Raw genomic sequence first — 19,957 nt, forward strand, 5'->3', positions numbered from 1 at the left:
AGGAAATGAGAGGTTCTATGAGACGGGCTAGCGGCTTGTAACCTACATGGAAGAGGTTATGAAATGACGACGGAATAGAATGGGCCTGTGAGGCTGGAAGGAGATATTTTCCTTGGTCCAAGAACCATTTGCCTTGTGTGGGAAGAGATTGATAGGTGGAAGTCTGAGTAGGGGAGTAGGTGGGAGTGGCCAGATGAGAAGGAGAAAAGCTGCCATGAGGGATAGAAGTTGGAATGCTAGCTGCTTTGTTTAGCTACATTATCAGCGTATGCATTGCCCTGAGCGATGGGATCTGATGCCTTTTGATGGCTGCTTGCAGTGAATGACTCTAGCTTCCTTTGAAAGTAAAGTGGCTTTGAGAAGAGTTTTTATTAAAGAGGCATTAATGATGGAGGACACTTGCATAGTGAGGAAATTTCTTTCTGCCCACGTAACAGCATGGTGGTGCAGGATATAGAAGGCGTATTTAGAACCAGTATAAATATTGACACATAGTCCTTTTGCAAGAGCAAGGGCTCAAGGCAATGAGTTTGGCTTGTTGAGAGGTAGTGGAGCGGGGCCTTAGCCTCAATGATAGGTGTGCCATTAAACGAACTTGATATGATTCTCGCATTCCCAGTCTGCTCTGACGATTGCTGGGGGCAGAGCAGTGCCTCAATGATGGTATGGAAGATAGCATAGTCTGGCTGGTGAGTGGCAAACTGCCATCAATAAACCAAGTGTGTTCAGGGTAAGGAACAGGAAAGAAGGAAAGATGGGGAAATGGAGTGAATGTCAGGTGGATCAGAGAGCTACAGTCATGGGGGGTCAGGTATGGTATCAGGAATAATATGGGAGGCCGGATTGAAGTCCAGGCCAGGAACAATGGTAATTGTGGGAGACTCAACAAAGAGTGAGTATAGCTGAAGGATCCAGAGGGCAGAAAGTATATGCGTCAGGTGTGAGGAAGAAAATAGATTTTGGAAGTTATGAGAACTGTAGGGAGTGAGTTGAGCATAGTTTGTGATTTTGAAGGCCTCTACAAGTATTAAAGCAGCGGCAGCTGCTACATGCAGACATGAGGGCTAGACTAAAAGAGTAAGGTCAAATTGTTTGGACAGAAAGACTACAGGGTGCGGTCCTGGCTCTTGTGTAAGAATTTGGACCACAGAGTCCTGCACTTCAGCTGTGTGTAATGAAAAAGATTGGGATGAGTTAGGGAGAGCTAGTGTGGGTGCAGCTTTTAGGGCTGTTTTTTAAGGAATGGAAAGGGGAGTGGGGAAATGATTTAGGATTTATGGGGTCAGCTAGGTTTATCTAGAATAGAATAATGGGTTGTGGAGGGAGGTATTGAGGATAGGAGAGTATATGGGTTTGGCACCACAGGGAGGATAGACGAAACAATTTGGTTAAGATGCAGATCCTGAACTAACCTGTAAGCCTTGTCCTGTTTTTGGACAGGTAAAATGGGGGAATTGTAAGGAGAGTTTATAGGCTTTAAAAGGCCATGCTGTAACAGGCGAGTGATAATGGGCTTTAATCCTTTTAAAGCGTGCTGTGTGATGGGATATTGGCGTTTAGTGGGGCAAGGGTGATTAAGTTTTAATGGGATGGTAAGGAGTGCATGATCAATTGCCAAGGAGGGAGTAGAGGTGTCTTATACTTGTGGATTAAGGTAGGGAGATCCAAGGGCAGCAATGAGGTGTGACTGTAGCCCAGGAATAGTCAGGGAAACAGATAATTTAGTTAAAATGTCTCGACCTGACAAGGGAGCTGGGAAGGTGGGGATAACTAAAAAGGAGTGCTTAAAAGAATGTTGTCCAAGTTGGCACCAGAGTTGGGGAGTTTTAAGAGGTTTAGAAGCCTGGCCGTCAATACCCACAACAGTTATGGAGGCAAGGGAAACAGGCCCTTGAAAGGAAGGTAATGTGGAGTGGGTAGCCTTTGTATTGATTAAGAAGGGGATGAACTTACCCTCCACTGTAAGAGTTACCCAAAGCGTCTGTGATGGTCTGGGAGGCTTCCAAGGTGATGGGGCAGCGTCAGTCTTAAGCCGCTAAGCCGAGAAGATCTGGGAAGGAGTCAGTCAGAGAGCCCTGGGCCAGAGTTCCAGGGGCTCTGGGAGTGGCTGCCAGGCAAGCTGGACAGTCTGATATCCAGTGGGGTCCCGTACAGATGGGACATGACTTAGGAGGAATCCCAGGCTGCAGGCATTCCTTGGCCCAGTGGCCAGATTTCTGGCACTTGAAGCAAGATCCTGGGGGAGGAAGTCCTGTAGGAATCCTTGACTGCTGCGGCTTAGGCATTTTGAAGTTCTTGTGTGCCGGAGGTGCGGCTGGGTTTTTTCTCACAGCAGAGGCAAGTAATTGTAACTCAGAAATGCGTTGCCGTCTGGCTGCCTCTACTCTATTATTGTACACCTTGAAGGTGAGGTTAATGAAGTCCTGTTGTGGGGTTTGAGGGCCGGAATCTAATTTTTGGAGCTTTATTTAATGTCGGGAGCGAATTAGGTAATAAAATGCATATTGAGAATAAGACGGCCTTCTTTTTGACTTTTCAGGGTCTAGGGCTGTAAACCGTCTCAGGGTTGCTGCCAAACGAGCCATGAACTGGGCTGGGTTTTTATATTTGATGAAAAAGAGCCTAGGCCAGGTGTGGTGGCTCACGCCTGTAATCCTAGCACTTTGGGAGGCTGAGGCAGGTGGATCACGAGGTCGGGAGATCAAGACCATCCTGGCTAACATGGTGAAACCCCGTCTCTACTAAAAAAAAAAAATACAAAAAAATTAGCTGGGCGTGGTGGTGGGCGCCTGTAGTCCCAGCTACTCGGGAGGCTGAGGTAAGAGAATGACATGAACCTGGGAGGCGGAGCTTGCAGTGAGTAGAGACCGTGTGCCACTGCACTCCAGCCTGGGCGACAGAGCGAGACTCCGTCTCAAAAAGAAAAGAAAAGAAAAAGAGCCTAAACGCTAGCCAATTTGAGAGAGATTGGATAAAGAAAAAGGAGCATTAACCTTGACTATGCCTTCAGCTCCAGCCACCTTTTAAGAGGAAATTGCTGGGCAGGTCGGGGAGGGCTAGTTGCTAGTTGCAGAACGAAGCTGTAAGCCAGACCAGGTGTGAGGACGGGAGGTGATAGAAAGATTATAGAGTAGGGGAGCAGAGGCTGAGAAAGAATTGGGACCTGGCTCGGCCTGGTGAGGAGCAGCCTGGGGAGGAGGGGAGAGGTCAGATGGGTCTGTAGAAAAGGAAGATTGGAAAGACTCAGCAATACTTGGGGTTGGGACTGAGGGGACAGGCGAGAGGGAAAGAAGGAGGATTTGGGACGAGTTGCATTGGGAACAGAGACTAGGGAGGGACCCACGTGTAAAAGAATGCCTGGACATCAGGCACCTCAGACTGTTTTCCCATTTTATGACAAGAATTATCTAGATCTTGTGGGATGGAGAAATTGAAAGTGCCATTTTCTGGCTATTTGGAACGATTGTCGAGTTTGTATTGGGGTCAGGCGGCATTGCGGAAGAAAATAAGGCGTTTAGATTTTAGGTCAGGTGTGAGTTGAAGACGTTTTAAGTTCTTGAGAACACAGGCTAAGGGAGAAGAAGGAGGAATGGAGGGTGGAAGGTTGCCCATAGTGAAGGAGGCAAGTCCAGAGAAAAGAGGGTGGAGACACAGAAGGGGTGGGGGGTGCTTGCCCCCCCAGAAAAGCAGTACTTGCTGCTAAGGGTGAAGGACCAAGGCAGGTGTCCCCACATGATCAGACACCTCTGAAACGTGGGTGAATAATCAAGCAGGCGTCCCCACAAGATTAAACATCAAGGGAAGACTGTCTTCCCGAGTCCGTGACCGGCGCCAGAGTTTTGGGTTCACAGATAAAACGCGTCTCCTGTCTGTACCAGAAAAGCAAAGGAACTGAAATTAAGAGAAAGGAGAGATTGAAAGATAGCGCCAAGATTGAAAGGAGAAAGAGGTTGAGGAATAGTGAGAGAGGTTGGAGAAAAGAGTAAAAAGAGGCTGCTTATCCGATTTAAAATTGGTGAGATGCTCCTGGGGCTGGTTGTTCTGAGGACCAGAGGTCGTAGGTGGATCTTTCTCACGGAGCAAAGAGCAGGAGGGCGGGATTGATCTCCCAAGGGAGGTCCCCCGATCCGAGTCACGGCACCAAATTTCACTCGCGTCTGGGTGAAGAGACCACCAAACAGGCTTTGTGTGAGCAGCAAGGCTCTTAATTTCACCTGGGTACAGGCGGGCTGAGTCTGAAAAGAGTCAGCGAAGGGAGATAAGGGTGGGGCTGATTCGGGTAGGTAGTGGAAAATTACAGTCAAAGGGTGTTGTTCTCTTGCAGGCAGGGGCGGGGGACACAAGGTGCTCAGTGGGGGAGCTTTTGAGCCAGGATGAGCCAGGAGAAGGAATTTCACAAGGTAATGTCATCAGTTAAGGCAGGAACAGGCCATTTTCACTTCTTTTGTGATTCTTCAGCTACTTCAGGCCATCTGGATGTGTACGTGCAGGTCACAGGGGATATGATGGCTTAGCTTGGGCTCAGAGGCCTGACAGTTCAAATAGCCCTGTGATGTGGAGATGATGGTTCCTTTTTCTCTTTCATTGATAAGGAATCTTGTGGCAAAGAAAAGCTGAGTAACTTGTGCTTGATCAGAGTGTCAGAGAAGATATTTGCACCAAACACCTGGCTCAGAAGCCCCACCCCAACACTGCTGCTATGGTTTCAGTGTGTCCCCCACATTTCTCTTTCTCTTTTTTTTTTTTTTTTTTTAAAGATAGAGTCTGGCTCTGTCACCCAGGCTGGAGTGCAGTGGTACGATCTTGGCTCACTGCAACCTACCTCCCAGGTTCAAGCAGTTCTCCTGCCTCAGCCTCCTGAGTAGCTGGGATTACAGGTCCCACCACCACGCCTGGATAATTTTTGTATTTTTAGTAGAGACAAAATACAGGCTGGTCTCGAACTCCTGACCTCAGTTGATTCACCTTCCTCAGCCTCCCAAAGTCCTGGGATTACAGACGTGAGCCAACTTGCCCAACCTCTTTCTCTTTTTTTTTTTTTTTTTTTTTTTTTTTTTTTTTGAGACGGAGTCTCGCTCTGTCGCCCAGGCTGGAGTGCAGTGGCCAGATCTCAGCTCAGTGCAAGCTCCGCCTCCCGGGTTCCCACCATTCTCCTGCCTCAGCCTCCCGAGTAGCTGGGACCACAGGCGCCGCCACCTCGCCCGGCTAATTTTTTGTGTTTTTAGTAGAGACGGGGTTTCGCCGTGTTAGCCAGGATGGTCTCGATCTCCTGACCTTGTGATCCGCCCGTCTCGGCCTCCCAAAGTGCTGGGATTACAGGCTTGAGCCACCGCGCCCGGCCATCTCTTTCTCTTTTTTTAAATTGACACAGAGTCTTGCTCTGTCACCCAGGCTGGAGTGCAGTGGCAGGTCGCCACTTGGTTCACTGCAGCCTCTGCCTCCCAGGTTCAAGCAATTCTGGTGCCTCAGCCTCCCAAGTAGCTGGAATTACAGGCTCCTGCCACCACATGCAGCTAATTTTTGTATTTTTAGTAGAGGTGGGGTTTCGCCATGTTGGCCAGGCCGGTCTCAAACTCGTGATATCAAGTGATCTGCCTGCCTCGTCTTCCCAAAGTGCTGAGATTACAGGTGTGACCCACTGCACCCAGCCCTCTTTTTTTCAGACAGGGTCTTGCTCTGTTGCCCAGGCTGGAGTGCAGTGTGGTGATCATGGCTTGCTGCAGCCTCCACCTCCTAGGCTCAAGCAATCCTCCCATCTCAGCCTCCTGAGTAGCTGGAACCACGCCTGGGTAATTTTTTTGATTTTTAGTAGAGGCAGGGTCTCACTCTGTTGCCCAGGCTGGTCTCAAACTCCTAGCCTCAAGCAACCTCCCCATCTCGGCCTCCCAAAGGGCTGGGATTACAGGCATGAGCCACTGCACCTGACCCAGCCTCCAAAACTGTAAGAAGTAATTTATTTTCCTTATAAATTACCCTTTCTGTGGTAATCTGTGACAGCAACAGAAAACAGACTAAACAGACCAAGACGATGACATTGGAGCCACCACCAACACTGGGGCCAGGTCCCCTCACAACCCCCATGGCAGGCTCAGGAAAGGGTGGCTGGTATCTTCCCATTTTTCCCATATAAAAATCTGCTGGAGGGCCAGGCGCAGTGGCTCACGCTTGTAATACCAACACTTTGGGAGGCCAAGGTGGGCCGATCATCTGAGGTCAGGAGTTCAAGACTGGCCTGGCAAACATGGTGAAACCCAGTCTCTACTAAAAAAATGCAAATATTAGCCAGGCGTGGTGGCACGTGCCTATAATCCCAGCTACTCAGGAGGCTGAGGCAGGAGAATCGCTTGAACTCAGGAGGTGGAGGTTGCAGTGAGCTGAGATTGCACCACTGCACTCTAGCCTGGGCAAGAAGAGTGAAACTCCATCTCAAAAAAAAAAAAAAAAATCTGCTGTAGGTAATTTTTTGTTTTGTTTTGTTTGTTTCACCGTGTTAGCCAGGATGGTCTCAATCTCCTGACCTCATGGTCCACCCGCCTCGGCCTCCCAAAGTGCTGGGATTACAGGTGTGAGCCACCGCGCCCAGCTGGAGGTGATGTTTTACAGTGAGCACAGATTACTGTGTAACCAGGAATAACATTTATTTCTAAATGTTCCACAAATAATATAGGCTGTGACTGGGGGAATATGCCAGGGCACCAGTAGCCCATGAGGGCAAGAGGAGCTCAGTAGAGAACGGTTTCTGCTCAGCTCCTGGGCTGGGCCCTGAGATGTTGTCGTTGAGATGGGAATGGGCTGTGCAAAGAAAGCACCCCAGGCTCCTGTACCAAGACTGTACAGACCCAGACTGGTTGTATCTGCAAATTGAAGGCCTATAGGAATGTAGGTGGGTCCAAAGGTGGTCTCCAGAGTGCCTGGAGTTGGGGCCAGGAGCCAAGCAGGGCACGGATCAGATTGTTGCAGGGACATAGTTCATCCCATTACTTACTTACGGAATCCCATCGCTTAAGACTGATGAACATGGCATTTTGTCCTGAGACAGACCAACTGAGCACAGCAAATGCCAACAGGAAGCCAGTAAAACGGGCCTCGCGTCAGACAGGTTCACCTCAGATGATTTTAGACTTCCTTGTTGCCAGTGTGGGGAGGTGGGTTTAACTATCCAAATTGGAAACAGAACCTGAGATAAAGAATTTAACCAAAAAAATGCATACAGCATCAATCATTTGAAACATAAGTAAATCTACAGAAAACATATCACATTCTGGGTAAACCCCTTCCCTGCAAAAAGAACAATGCTAAGATTCAAGATCCAGGCAGTTAAAATCTGGAATATAATGGTTGTGGAACTCTGGAATTTTCCTGAGTTCTGGACAAGGACCGGAAGCTCCCGAAGGTGCTGAGGCAGGGTGGGGAGGACAGGACACACACATAGAAGCAGCGCACACAAACCCCAGGAACGCACCAGGGCCAGGGCGCCCGGGGGTACAGGATAGACGTGGCTCATCTTCCCCAGAAGCCTGTTTTGCTCAGGATTAGTGAAAAGTAGGAAGTTGTAAGTGCTCACCATTAGTTTACTAACAGCTTTGCTTTGCAGAGTGGAGGAGGGAGGAAGCTACCTTAACAGCACATGCTGAACTCGAGCCCGATCCTAATTTCAAAAAGTTTAAACCATGAATACATATACATCCTAGGATTAAGAAAAGTAATTTGACACTTTGGGAGGCTGAGACGGGCGGATCACGAGGTCGGGAGATCGAGACCATCCTGGCTAAAACGGTGAAACCCTGTCTCTACTAAAAAAACACAAAAAACTAGCCGGGCGAGGTGGCGGGCGCCTATAGTCCCAGCTACTTGGGAGGCTGAGGCAGGAGAATGGCGTGAACCCAGGAGGCGGAGCTTGCAGTGAGCTGAGATCCGGCCACTGTACTCTAGTCTGGGCGATAGAGCGAGACTCCGTCTCAAAAAAAAAAAAAAAAAAAAAAGAAAAGTAATTTGAAACATTTTAATATTAAAACAGACATGGGTGAAGATAGAGAGTAGAATGGCGGTTGCCAGGGCAGCGGGGGATGGGGAGTTGTTTAATGAGGACAGCTTCAGTTTGGGGAGGTAAAAAAGTTCAGGAGATGGATGGTGATGACCATTTCACAACAATGTGGATATACTTAATGCCCTTGAACTCAACACTTACCATAGTTAAAATGGTAAATTTTATGTCATTAAATTTTTTTTTTTTTTTTTTTTTTTTTGAGTCAGGATCTTGCTCTGTCACCCAGGCTGGAGTGCAGTGGTGCGATCATGGCTCACTGCAGCCTCGACCTCCCGGGGTCAAACCATCCTTCGGCCTCAGCCTTCTGAGTAGCCGGGACTACAGCAGTGTGCTGCCACACCTGGTTAATATTTGTATTTTTTGTAGAGACAGGGTCTCACTATGTTACACAGGCTGGTCTCAAACTCCTGGGCTTGAGTGATCCGCCCTCCTCAGCCTCCCAAAGTGCTAAGACTACAGCTGCGAGCAGCCATGCCTGGCCGTGAATCTTTTATCACAATTTTTTTAAAAAGAAATGTATGAAGGCATAGGAAATAATTTTCTATAATTTTAAGATGTAAAAGATGAGATTTTCAGTCCATTCTGCACAGGATCACATTCCCTCTCCCCATATTAGTGGGAAAGTTGGAGAATCCACAGTTTAAGGAGGCCTCAGAATCTTTTGCACAGAGCAGTCCTTTTAGCCACAAATTACTTAGTAGTTCCTGGAGTTTATTTATAACTCTGAACAACACCTTCCCCACACCACCATTTTTGCTAACAATGAGATCAGGAGTCTCAACTGCAAGGAAAAGAAGAATGGAATGGAGTGGGTGGGTCTAGGCGGGGTTGGGGCTGGGGGAGGCCTTCAGCTCCTGTCACCAGGAGGCCCAGAGGGGAAGGGAGAGAGAGGCAGATGGCTTGGGGCTCTGACAGAAGGGCAGGGTCCTCTTGAGGTTGCTGTAAGCATCAAAGGGGCTTATGTGTGTCGGAGGCAGGTCACAAGCTTTGCCCACCACACATCAGAGGCAAGAGGACTGGGATGAGTGTGTACTAGGTAGCCCTGGCTTTATGTTAGTATCTCAAGCCTCATCACAAGCATCCTCATTTTACAGAGGACCACCCAGCGGCTCTGAAAGGTTGGGTAACTTGTCTAAGGTCATGTGGCTCACAAGTCATGGAGCCAGAATTTGCATATGGGGTAGCCTGGCCCCATCTCAGCCCTGGAGAGGCACTGAGCCCTGGTGTGCCTTCCCAAACAGGCAGCTGAGGGCTCCCAGGAAGACGCTGTTGGGCCGCTCAGCCCTCTGACTCACACCTCAGAGCAGCTTGGGGCCCTCCCATCCTCTCTAGGGTTCCCCGCCCAGCCCCATCCTGGGCCCCAGTGTGTCCCCGAAGCACCAGCCAAGGAACAGCTGCCCAGTGTACCTTCTCTGTTCCGCCCACTCACCACTCTCCATTTTCCTGTGTGCTCTTTAGGATTCAAGAAGGGTAAGATTAGCAACCTTCAGCCTGGAAGTTGCCCCTGGCTTCTCTCTGGGCTGCTGACTGACTGGTACTAACCTTGAGGGGCAGAAGATGGGTTTTCTGTGACACTTCTGGGACACGCAGTGGCCTGATGGCCTGGGTTCACTGTGGCTCTTGCTGATTTTTGGCAGTGAGCACGGGGAGGCAGTTTCACTGAGCTGACCTACTGTGTGCTGGGCTGTCATAGTGCAATGCTGAGTAAGACGAGCTCCTGGCCTGCACCAGGTTCACCATCTAATACAGGAAAGTGACAAGGAGGCAAGCCATTAGGAGGTAGCACATGAGTGCTGGCACGTACCAGCAGTCCCAGCTACTTTGGAGGCTGAGGTGGGAGCATCGCTTGAGCCCAGGGGTTCAAGGCCAGCCCGGACAACGTAGTGAGATCCTGTCTCTTAAAAAAGAGAGGCTGGGTGCGGTGGCTTATGCCTGTAATCCTAGCACTTTGGGAGGCCAAGGCGGGTGGATCACCTGAGGTCAGGAGTTCAAGACCAGCCTGGTCAATATGGTGAATCCCCATCGCTACTAAAATGGGCATGATGGCAGGTGCCTGTAATCCCAGCTACTCAGGAGGCTGAGATGGGAGAATTCCTTGAACCTGGGAGACGGTGGTTGCAGTGAGCCAAGATTGTGGCACTGCACTCCAGCCTGGGCAGCTGAGCAAGACTCCGTCTCAAAAATAAAAATAAAAAAGAGGCAACTTTATTCTGTGAAAGTTGTGGAAACCAAGGGGAGAGAGGAGCACCTAGTTCACCTTGGAGAGGGTCAGCCCAGTGTCCGTAAAAAAAGCAACCTTTAGCTCAGATCTGAAGGATGGAGGAGGTGGCAGCAACAGGACAATCATCAGTCCAGTGCTGGCTTTCTGAGTCCCAGGGCTTGTCTTTGTTGACCTACACCATTTTCTCAGGGAAGAAGAATTCAGCGTACACGAAATTCATGTATACCACTCTGCTCCTAACCTGCCTCAGAGGGAACATGTGCTTCTTGATGTTGTGAGCGATATGTACTTTCTAGTATAGTCTTTTTTTTTTTTTTTTTACTTGGCATGATTTCATATTTACATTTTCCTGCATAATGACATTTTCTATACACTTGTCATTTTTAATAGCACTATAATTTTCCATCACGTCGACATCCTATAATTTGCCTTGTTATTTCTCGGTTGCTGAGCGTTTGGGGAGTTTCCGGTTTTTCTTCACAAATGGCACCGTGTTATCTTTAGATAAGTTCATTTTTCCCCTTTATATTCTCGGATTTATTTCCCAGCGAAATCACCCATTGGAGCAGGAGCGGTGGTGCTGCTCTTGTTACATAGCGCCACACGACATTTCAGAAAGAACAAGCTGATGCGGGCTGTGCCGGCATCGCTGCCCCTCCACCACGTCCGACCCTGGGGCTTAAAATATTTAAACTTTTTTTTCCAAGTTAAAAAATCTTGGCCGGGTGCAGTGGCTCACACCACTAATTCTACACTTTGGGAGGCTGAAGTGGATAGGTACTTGAGGCCAGGAGCTCCAGACCAGCCTGGGCCATCATGGCAAAACCCATCCCTACTAACAATATGAAAATTACCTGTGCCTGGTGGTGCATGCCTGTAGTCCCAGCTTCTCAGGAGCCTGAGGCAGGAGCATCGCTTGAACCTGGGAGGCGGAGGCTGCAGTGAGCCAGGATCGTGCCACTGCACTCCAGCCTGGGTGACAGAGCAAGGCTCTGTCTCAAAAAAAAAAAAAAAAAAAAAAAAAAAAATCTTAAATATATACTTTAAAACATTGTCTTTTTTGCTTTAATTCATTGTTTAAAAATAATGTGACACTGAGGGTAAATATTTAAAAGAAAAAAAAAAGTCTCCTCTAGTACCTCTCCAACATACTTTGGTTTTTGTTGTTCCTGCACGTCTGCATGCATTATTATTATTATTATTATTATTATTATTTTGAGATGGAGTTTCCCTCTTGTCAGCCCAGGCTGGAGTGCAGTGGCACAATCTTGGCTTACTGCAACCTCTGCCTCCTGGGCTCAAGCGATTCTCCTGTTTCAGCCTCCCAAGTAGCTGGGATTACAGGCACCTGCCACCATGCCCAGCTTTTTTTTTTTTTTTTTTTTTAAATAGAAACGGGGTTTCATTTTGTTGGACAGGCCTGTCTCGAACTCCTGGCCTCAGGTAATCCGCTAGCCTCGGCCTCCCAATGTGCTGGGGTTACAGGCATGAGCCACCGTGCCTGACCACCTCCCTCACTTTCTGAGCTTCCTTGTTTCTTTGCCCACTCAACGCCCATTGAGCATCGCTTAGTAGTGTTTGGCGTTCACATCCCTTTGGCTGAGACAGGGTCACCCCCATTCTGGCCCCCAGCCCTGAGCACAGCGCCTGGCACCCAGCAGGCATCCAATCCAGCTTTCAAGGTGGTTTTGTTCTGCAAGCACTGGCTTGAGCGGATCCTTCTGGATTGGCCAGGTGGGACCCTGTGGAACCCATACGCCCCAGGTGAGCCACACCAGTGTCCAGGGGAGTGACCATCTTACTTTTCTCCCTCAGGACTTCCTGGGCAGATACCCAGTCTCCAGGCACTCCTGGGTGGGGGCCTGGCGAGGCCCCCAGGGCTGGCACTGGATCGACGAGGCCCCTCTGCCGCCCCGGCTGTGAGTGACCATGGGCTTTTCTCCCTCCTCTGCTGTTCTGGATCCTCCATTTGTCCAGGGTCCACCTCCTTGCTGCTCCCCTAACCTGGAATGCCACTCGGAAAGCAACCCACGCCCATCCTCGCGGCCTGGTGCCTGATGAGTCCCTGTCACTTCACTCCTTATTTGGGTTCCCAGCACGTTCACCCAAGCAGGGTTGTCACCCCCGTTTTACAGATGCGGGTTCAGCTGCCCAGGGAGGTTTGGGGATTCATCCAGTGCCACGTGGCTGACCAGTGCAGTGACTCACTCAGTGCGCAGGCCGGTAGAGGTGACAGGCACACAGGCTAGAGGGTCTGTCTGGGAAGTGAGGCCCCGGCACCCTAAACACCTCTCCTCTTTCCCCTCCCACCCTTCCCCAGACTCCCTGAGGACGGCAAGGACAACCCGGATATCAACTGCGGGGCCCTGGAGGAAGGCACTCTGGTGGCTGCAAACTGCAGTACTCCAAGACCCTGGGTCTGTGCCAAGGGGACCCAGTGATCTGGGCTCTGCCTGTCCTCAGCCTGCCAGGCGGATGCAGCACCCCTACAGGGGAGGCCAGTTGAGAGCTTGGGCAGCCTCTTCCTGGACCCAGGCATCCAGGTCTCCCTGCTCTGTTCAAGGGGGCACACACGAGCGAGTCTAGGAGCTGGACTTCAACCCAGGAAGATGCATCTGAGGGAAAGGAGATTTTCTGTGGCCTCAGGCCTGAGTGCCAATATTAGTCTCCAGCTTCTGTGGATGATTCGTTTGATGACATTGGGATGGTTGTTTAGCATTTCTGTGCCTTGGTTTCATTAAAATGACAATTTCTCCCTAGAGGAAAAAGACAGGGTTAGCAACCATAGCTGATTCCAATCTGGGTTCTCATTCCGACTCATGGAAATGAGTCTGCTGTTGTTCGGTGGCAGTGGGACTTGGCAGGGATAACGTCATTGCTGTGAATTCTATTCCAGGCAGCTGGGTGTACGTCGGACACAGCCTACCGGCAGCCTCTGTGGGAAATTAACCAAGGAAAAGGAGCGGTCAGGCCTGGGAGGAGTGGGGAGAAAGGTTTTCCTTCCCCGCCCTGAGAGTTGGCAAAGGGTTGGCAGACAGGAAGGTTCTGGGTGGAGATCCCGCATGTGGGCTGGCCGGCTCCTGGCAAGTTGATGCCCAAGGGTAAGACAAGACAGAGAGGACAGGGCCATCTGGCAGGAGAAGCCAGGAGAGCACCCCAGCTTGGTAAGTGGAAGCTGAGAAGTCTGAGTGAGAAAGGAAATCAGAGAAATGGGGGCAGGTTCCAGGCAGCTCTTCCACCCACAGCTGCAGAGACGACCAGCCTGAAGAAGCCTCTGTGCTGGGGTGCGGTGAAGACCTTCAGGCTGGAGGAAGTGGCTGACAGAGTTGTGTAGTCCCTTGAGTCCAGCTAGACCTCCAAACAGCAGGAGCCTGGGCCTGCGTCTTAGCTTGGTGCTGGGCACGCACTCAACTGGCCCTTGCAAGCCAGCCTTCCCTCTAAAGTCAGACCACGCACCCAGATCCCTCCTAAACAGAAATCCTTATTGGTGCATCTGAGCCAGTAATGGGCTGTCTGGGAGAATGGGATGGAGAGTCCTAGATGGAAGAAATTTCTCACACTTTTTTTTAATTAGTATTATTATACTTTAAGTTCTGGGGTACATGTGCAGAACGTGCAGATTTGTTGCAGAGGTATATACGTGCCATGGTGGTTATCTGCACCCATTAACCTGTCATCTACGTTAGAAATTTTTCCTAGTGCTATCCGTCCCCCAGCCCCACACTTCTCACACTCTTGAGATGTAACAACAAAAAGGGAAATGGAGACCAGGTGCGGTGGCTCATGCCTGTAATCCCAGCACTTTGGGAGGCTGAGGTGGGCGAATCACAAGGTCAAGAGTTCGAGACCAGCCTGGCCAACATGGTGAAACCCCATCTCTACTAAAAACACAAAAAATTAGCTGGGCATGGTGGTGGGCGCCTGTAATCCCAGCTACTCAGGAGGCGGGGACAGGAGAGTTGCTTGAACCCAGGAGGCAGAGGTTGCAGTGAGCCAAGATTGCACCACTGCACTCCAGCCTGGGCGACAGTGCAAGACTCTGTCTCAAAAAAAAAAAAGGGAAATGGAAATTCCCTGGCTGGAGGTGAAATGGGTGTCTCAGGTGGGGCAGACACCAATCAAAATACATCCTATGTGGGTAAGAAGCTGTGTATGTTACCACTCCCACCCCCTGCCGTATGTTCCCAGGGTCTGTGCCTGGAGAAATGACACATCTGTAGGTTATGAGTATACAAAACCTTATCTAGCCTTCTCAGTACCTTTTAGAGAAGGGAAGTGTTGTACTTAAAGTCACCCAGCTAGAAAGTGCAAGGTCTAGAATGGAACCCACTTGCTATCTGACTCCAAAGGCCATACTCTCCATCCCAGCACACAGTAGAGGAATCTAGAAAGGTATTAGTGGCAGCCGAGTGGGAAGCCATCAGGTGGAGTGAGGGAGAAAGGAGGTACCAAGTTACTTCACACTTGTGATAATCCACACCCTCGGTTATCTGTTGCTTTATAACAATCTTTTTTTTTTTTTTTTGAGACAGAGTCTCGCTCTGATGCCCAGGCTGGAGTGCAGTGTCATAATCTCAGCTCATTGCAACCTCTGCCTCCCGGGTTCAAGTGATTCTCCTGCCTCAGCCTCCTGAGTATCTGGGACTATAGGCATCCACCACCATGCCCAGCTAATTTTTGTATTTTTAGTAGAGATGGGGTTTCGCCATGTTGGCCAGGCTGGTCTCGAACTCTTGACCTCAGGTGATCTGCCCGCCTTGGCCTCCCGAAGTGCTGGGATTACAGGAGTGAGCCACAGTGCATGGCCTGCTTTATAACAAATTGTTCCCAAACTTAGCAACAACTATTTGCCCCAGACGACTATTTTCCTCCCCCTCATTCTGTGGATTGACCAGGCAGTTCTGCTTTAGATGGTATTGGATGGAGTGCTGGAATGGCTGGAAAGTCCAAAATGGCCTCACTTGCTCAGCCAGCAATGTGGTGCAGGCTCCTAGCTGGGGCCCTTTGTTCTTAGTTCTCCTGTACCTGCCGCTCTCCACGTGGCTGCTTGAGCTTCCTCATAGCATGGCAGATGGATTACAAGAAGGAGCATTCCCAAATAAAGGACAACATAAGCTGGATCTCTGGAGGGCCAGCCTCAGAAATCACCCAGTGTCACATGGGCCACATTTTATTGGTTACAGGGACAGCCAGTTTGAAGGGGAAGAGAAATATGCCTTTATGCTGTATCCAGTGCTAGCCCTTGCTACCTGCTCTCGCAGCCCCAGTGCTCAGGGCAGCACTGGCAGAACCGAAGTACTTGCGGAGTTAAAAACAGCAACATCCAAGAAAATCATTAACTTTTAAAACTGTCTCCCATCCCAGTAGGTATAGCTTAAAAAGTAATAATAAAAATAAAACTGATTGTGTCTGAAATATTTCACAATTTAAAAATGGCCTTGTGCCGGGCGTGGTGGCTCACGCCTGTAATCCCAGCACTTTGGGAGGCCGAGGTGGGTGGATCCCAAGGTCAGGAGATCGAGACCACGGTGAAACCCCGTCTCTACTAAAAATACAAAAAATTAGCCGGGCGCGGTGGCGGTCGCCTGTAGTCCCAGCTACTCAGGAGGCTGAGGCAGGAGAATGGCGTGAACCCGGGAGGCGGAGCTTGCAGTGAGCCGAGATCGCGCCACTACACTCCAGCCTGGGCGACAGAGCGAGACTCCGTCTCAAAAAAAAAAAAGGCTTTGTAAACCCGTAGGACTTCTGAATTCATCAAGACAATCATTAATTATGGCCGGGCACAGTGGCTCACGCCTGTAATCCCAGCACTTTGGGAGGTCAAGGTGGGCGGATCATGAGGTCAAGTGTTTGAGACCAGCCTGGCCAACATGGTGAAACCCCATCTCTACTAAAAATACAAAAATTAGCCAGGCATGGTAGCGCACGCCTGTAATCCCAGCTACCCAGGAGGCCAAGGCAGGAGAATCACTTGAACCCGGGAGGTGGAGGTTACAGTGAGGCAAAATCGCACCATTGCACTCCAACCTGAGTGACAGAGTGAGACTCCATTTCAAAAAAAAATTGTTAATAGAATTTTAAAAGTCAAGAATAAGGATATAAAGAAAATATTTTTGTACAGGTGTATAATATTTGTGTTTTAAGCTAAGTGTTATTACAAAAAAGTCAAAAATTTAAAAGAATTATGAAGTTACAGTAAGCTAATGTTTATTATTGAAAGAAAATTACTTTTCATAAATTTAGTATAGCCTAAGTGTGCAGTGTTTATAAAGTCTCCAACAGTGTGTAATGTCCTAAACCTTCACAGTCACTCCCCACTCACCCAGAACAACTTCCAGTCCTGTAAATGCCCCATACAAGTGTACTGTTTTCATTTTTTTTTTTTTTTGAGGCGGAGCCTCACTCTGTCCCCCAGGTTGGAGTGCAGTGGCACAATCTCTGCTCACTGCAACCTCCGCCTCCCAGGTTCAAGTGATTCGCCTGCCTCAGCCTCCCGAGTAGCTGGAATTATAGATGCCTGCCAACATGCCGGGCTAATTTCTGTATTTTTAGTAGAGACGGGGTTTCATCATGTTGGCCAGGCTGGTCTTGAACTCCTGACTTCAGATGATCCACCCACCTCTGCCTCCCAAGGTGCTGGGATTACAGGCGTGAGTCACCACACCCAGCAATTTTTGTTTTTGCTTTTTTTTTTTTTTTGAGACAGAGCCTTCCTTCTGTCGCCCAGTCTGGGAGGCAGTGATGCCATCTCGGCTCACTGCAACCTCCACCTCCTGGGTTCAAGCAATTCTCTGCCTCAGCCTCCTGAGTAGCTGAGATTACAGGTGCTCGCCACCATGCCTGGATAATTTTTGTATTTTTAGTAGAGATGGGGTTTCACCATCTTGACCAGGCTGGTCTTGAACTCCTGACCTTGTGATCCACCCGCCTCAGCCTCCCAAAGTGCTGGTATTACAGGCGTGAGCCACTGTGCCCAGTCAATTTTTTTTTAATTTAATTTTTAAACAGCGGCCATGCTAATCTCTGTATTGTTCCAATTTTAGTATGTGTGCTACTGAAGAAAGCACTATTTCTCTGTTTTTAAAATTTATTTTATTTTATTTTATTTTTTTTTTTGAGAAGGAGTCTTGCTCTGTCGCCCAGGCTGGAGTACAGTGGCGCAATCTCAGTTCACTGCAACCTCCGCCTCCTGGGTTCAAGCAATCCTCCTGCCTCAGCCTTGAGTAGCTGGGATTACAGGCGTGAGCCGCTGTACCCAGCCTATTTCTCTTTTACACCGTATTTTACTGTACTTTTTCTATGTTTAGATACACAAATACTTACCATTGTATTACATACAGCTGCCAACAGTATTCAGTGCAGTATATTGAAGTCAAAATATAGAGATGAATCCCTAAATTTCTCATGTTATTTGGGATACCAGAATTGCAACTTCAGGCATACACACAGACTGACTGGTCTTTAATATGTCCAAAGAACAAAGAGGAGGTTTTATAAAAAGGAGAAATGTTGGCCGGGTGTGGTGGCTCACACCTGTAATCACAGGACTTTGGGAGACAGAGGCAGGAGGATCGCTTGCGCCCAGGAGTTTGAGACCAGCCTGGACAACATGGTGAGACCCCATCTCTACGAAAAAATAAAAAATAAGCTGGGTGTGGTGGCCCCCAGCCTGTAGTCCAGCTGCTTGGGAGGCTGAAGGTGGAGGATCGCTTGAGCCTAGGAGGTTGAGGCTGCAGTGAGCCTTGATTGTACCCCTGCACTCCAGCCTGAGTAACAGTCAGACCTGTCTGTCCGACAAGAAGAGAAAGGAGAAATGCTATGCATTGTTTTTCCAGAAAGTCCATTAGCACTAGTAGAGTGTTGGGGAGCTGGCACGCTCTGATTGGTAAGTGGCTTCAGTAGGTAAAACTAGATTTAGAGCGGTAGCAGGATGTTTCAGAAGCCATTAGCTAAAACTGGTTTCAGGTGAGAGCAGGCCGTTTTGGCCGCCAGGCTTGCAGAGAATTGCATTCTGGGAGCTGTGTTATGTGCTCTAAGTGCTTTTTCCCCCCAGCTTCTCAACTGTTTTAATTGGGTCCGACAAGAACGACCCAATTCAAAAGGCCAGTCGCGGTGGCTCACGCCTGTAGTCCCAGCACTTTGGGAGGCTGAGGTGGGCAAATCACTTGAGGTCAGGAGTTCGAGACCAGCCTGGCCAACATGGTGAAACCCCCCCCCCAGTCTCTACTAAAAATACAAAAATTAGCATGGTGTGGTGGTGGGCGGCTGTAATCCCAGCTACTTGGGAGGCTGAGGCACGAGAATGGCTTAAACCCAGGAGGTGAAGGCTGCAGTGAGCTGAGATCGTACCACTGCACTCCAGCCTGGGTGACAGAGCGAGACTCTGTCTCAAAAAAAAAAAAAAAAATGACCCGAGTCATATAATCAACTTTCACAAGTAACATGCTGTACAGGTTTGTGGCCTAGGAGTAATAGGCCATACCATAGAGCCCAGGTGGGTAGGAGGTTCTACCCTATAGGTTTGTCTAATTAAATGGTGTTTGCACAATGATAAAATCGCCTAACAACAAATTTCTTAGACATTTCCCTGTTGTTAAGTGACACATGACTATTTAAAATGTATTTGATCTGAAGCTATCTCTTTCGAATGCTATTTTATCGGATTTTAATGTCATGCTGACTTCATTAAAAGAATAAGGACTCTCTGTCATCTGAGCTCTGCAGGAAACACCACTGATGTGTGTGGCAGGGTAGGCAAGGAAGTGCTTAGAGTCTTCCAGGTCCTGTCAAAAGAACCGAGGACGAACCTGAAGAGGCTTTCACTGACCAAAGGCAGTTTTCTTTTTAAATTAATTAATTTTTGCTTTAAAAAATCTTTTTTCTTAGGATTACTGTGATTAAATTAAGGGTCTTCAGATGAGAGGAGCCTGGGTTACCCAGGTGTACCCAGTGTAATCACAAGCGTCCTTATAAGAGGGAGGCAGGTGGGTCAGAGGGCGCTGGAGGAGGAGGAGGAGACTGGATGTCAGAAGCCGGGGTGGTCGTCGTCGTCGTCGGGACTCAAAGATGCTACACTCTGGCTTTGAAGGAGGGGACCAGGAGCTACGGACTGCAGGAAGATTCCAGAAGCTGAAAAAGAGGCTGGGTGCGGTGGCTCACGCCTGTAATCCCAGCACTTTGGGAGGCTGAGGAGGGTGGATCACTTGGGGTCAGGAATTCAAGACCAGCCTGGCCAACATGGTGAAGCTCCTTCTCTATTAAAAGTACAAAAAATTAGTCGGGCATGGTGGCAGTCACCTGTAATCCCTGCTACTCAAGAGGCTGAGGCACGAGAATCACTTGAACCCAGGAGGTGGAGATTGTAGTGAGCCAATATTGCGCCACTGCACGCCAGCCTGGGCGACAGAGGGAGACTCTGTCTCAAAAAAAAAAAAAAAGCCTGGAAAACTCAAAGAATGGATTCTCCCCTCAAGCCTCCAGGAGGAACGTGGCTCTGCCGACACCCTGATTTTGCCTCAGTCAGACTGCAGACTTCTGGCCTCCCAGAGGTAAGGTACACATTTTGCATTCTTTTGAGCCTCTAAGTTTGTAGCAACACTATCAACTGTATCACAACTTTAAAAATATTTTAGACCGGCCATGGTGGCTCACACCTGTAATCCCAGCACTTTGGGAGACCGAGGCGGGCG

At 49.1% G+C, this 19,957-nt stretch overlaps 1 protein-coding gene and 1 non-coding gene across 2 annotated transcripts in view; one reads left to right on the top strand and one right to left on the bottom strand.

Moving 5' to 3' along the window:
* KLRG2 (killer cell lectin like receptor G2) overlaps positions 1-13,607 on the top strand; it is a 29,321-nt gene extending 15,714 nt beyond the window's left edge. The window contains exons 4-5 of the mRNA XM_050782264.1: positions 12,084-12,187; positions 12,589-13,607. Coding sequence (XP_050638221.1) covers positions 12,084-12,187; positions 12,589-12,709 — 225 coding nt within the window. The 3' untranslated portion in view covers positions 12,710-13,607. The remainder of the gene's footprint in view (positions 1-12,083; positions 12,188-12,588) is intronic.
* A 3,624-nt stretch (positions 13,608-17,231) lies between these two features.
* LOC126951799 (U6 spliceosomal RNA) lies at positions 17,232-17,335 on the bottom strand. Its single transcript, XR_007724656.1, has one exon. It is a non-coding gene; the product is annotated as a U6 spliceosomal RNA (small nuclear RNA).
* Between the last annotated feature and the right edge of the window lie 2,622 nt (positions 17,336-19,957).

Source organism: Macaca thibetana, chromosome 3, assembly GCF_024542745.1.
Source record: "Macaca thibetana thibetana isolate TM-01 chromosome 3, ASM2454274v1, whole genome shotgun sequence".
Taxonomy (NCBI): domain Eukaryota; kingdom Metazoa; phylum Chordata; class Mammalia; order Primates; family Cercopithecidae; genus Macaca; species Macaca thibetana.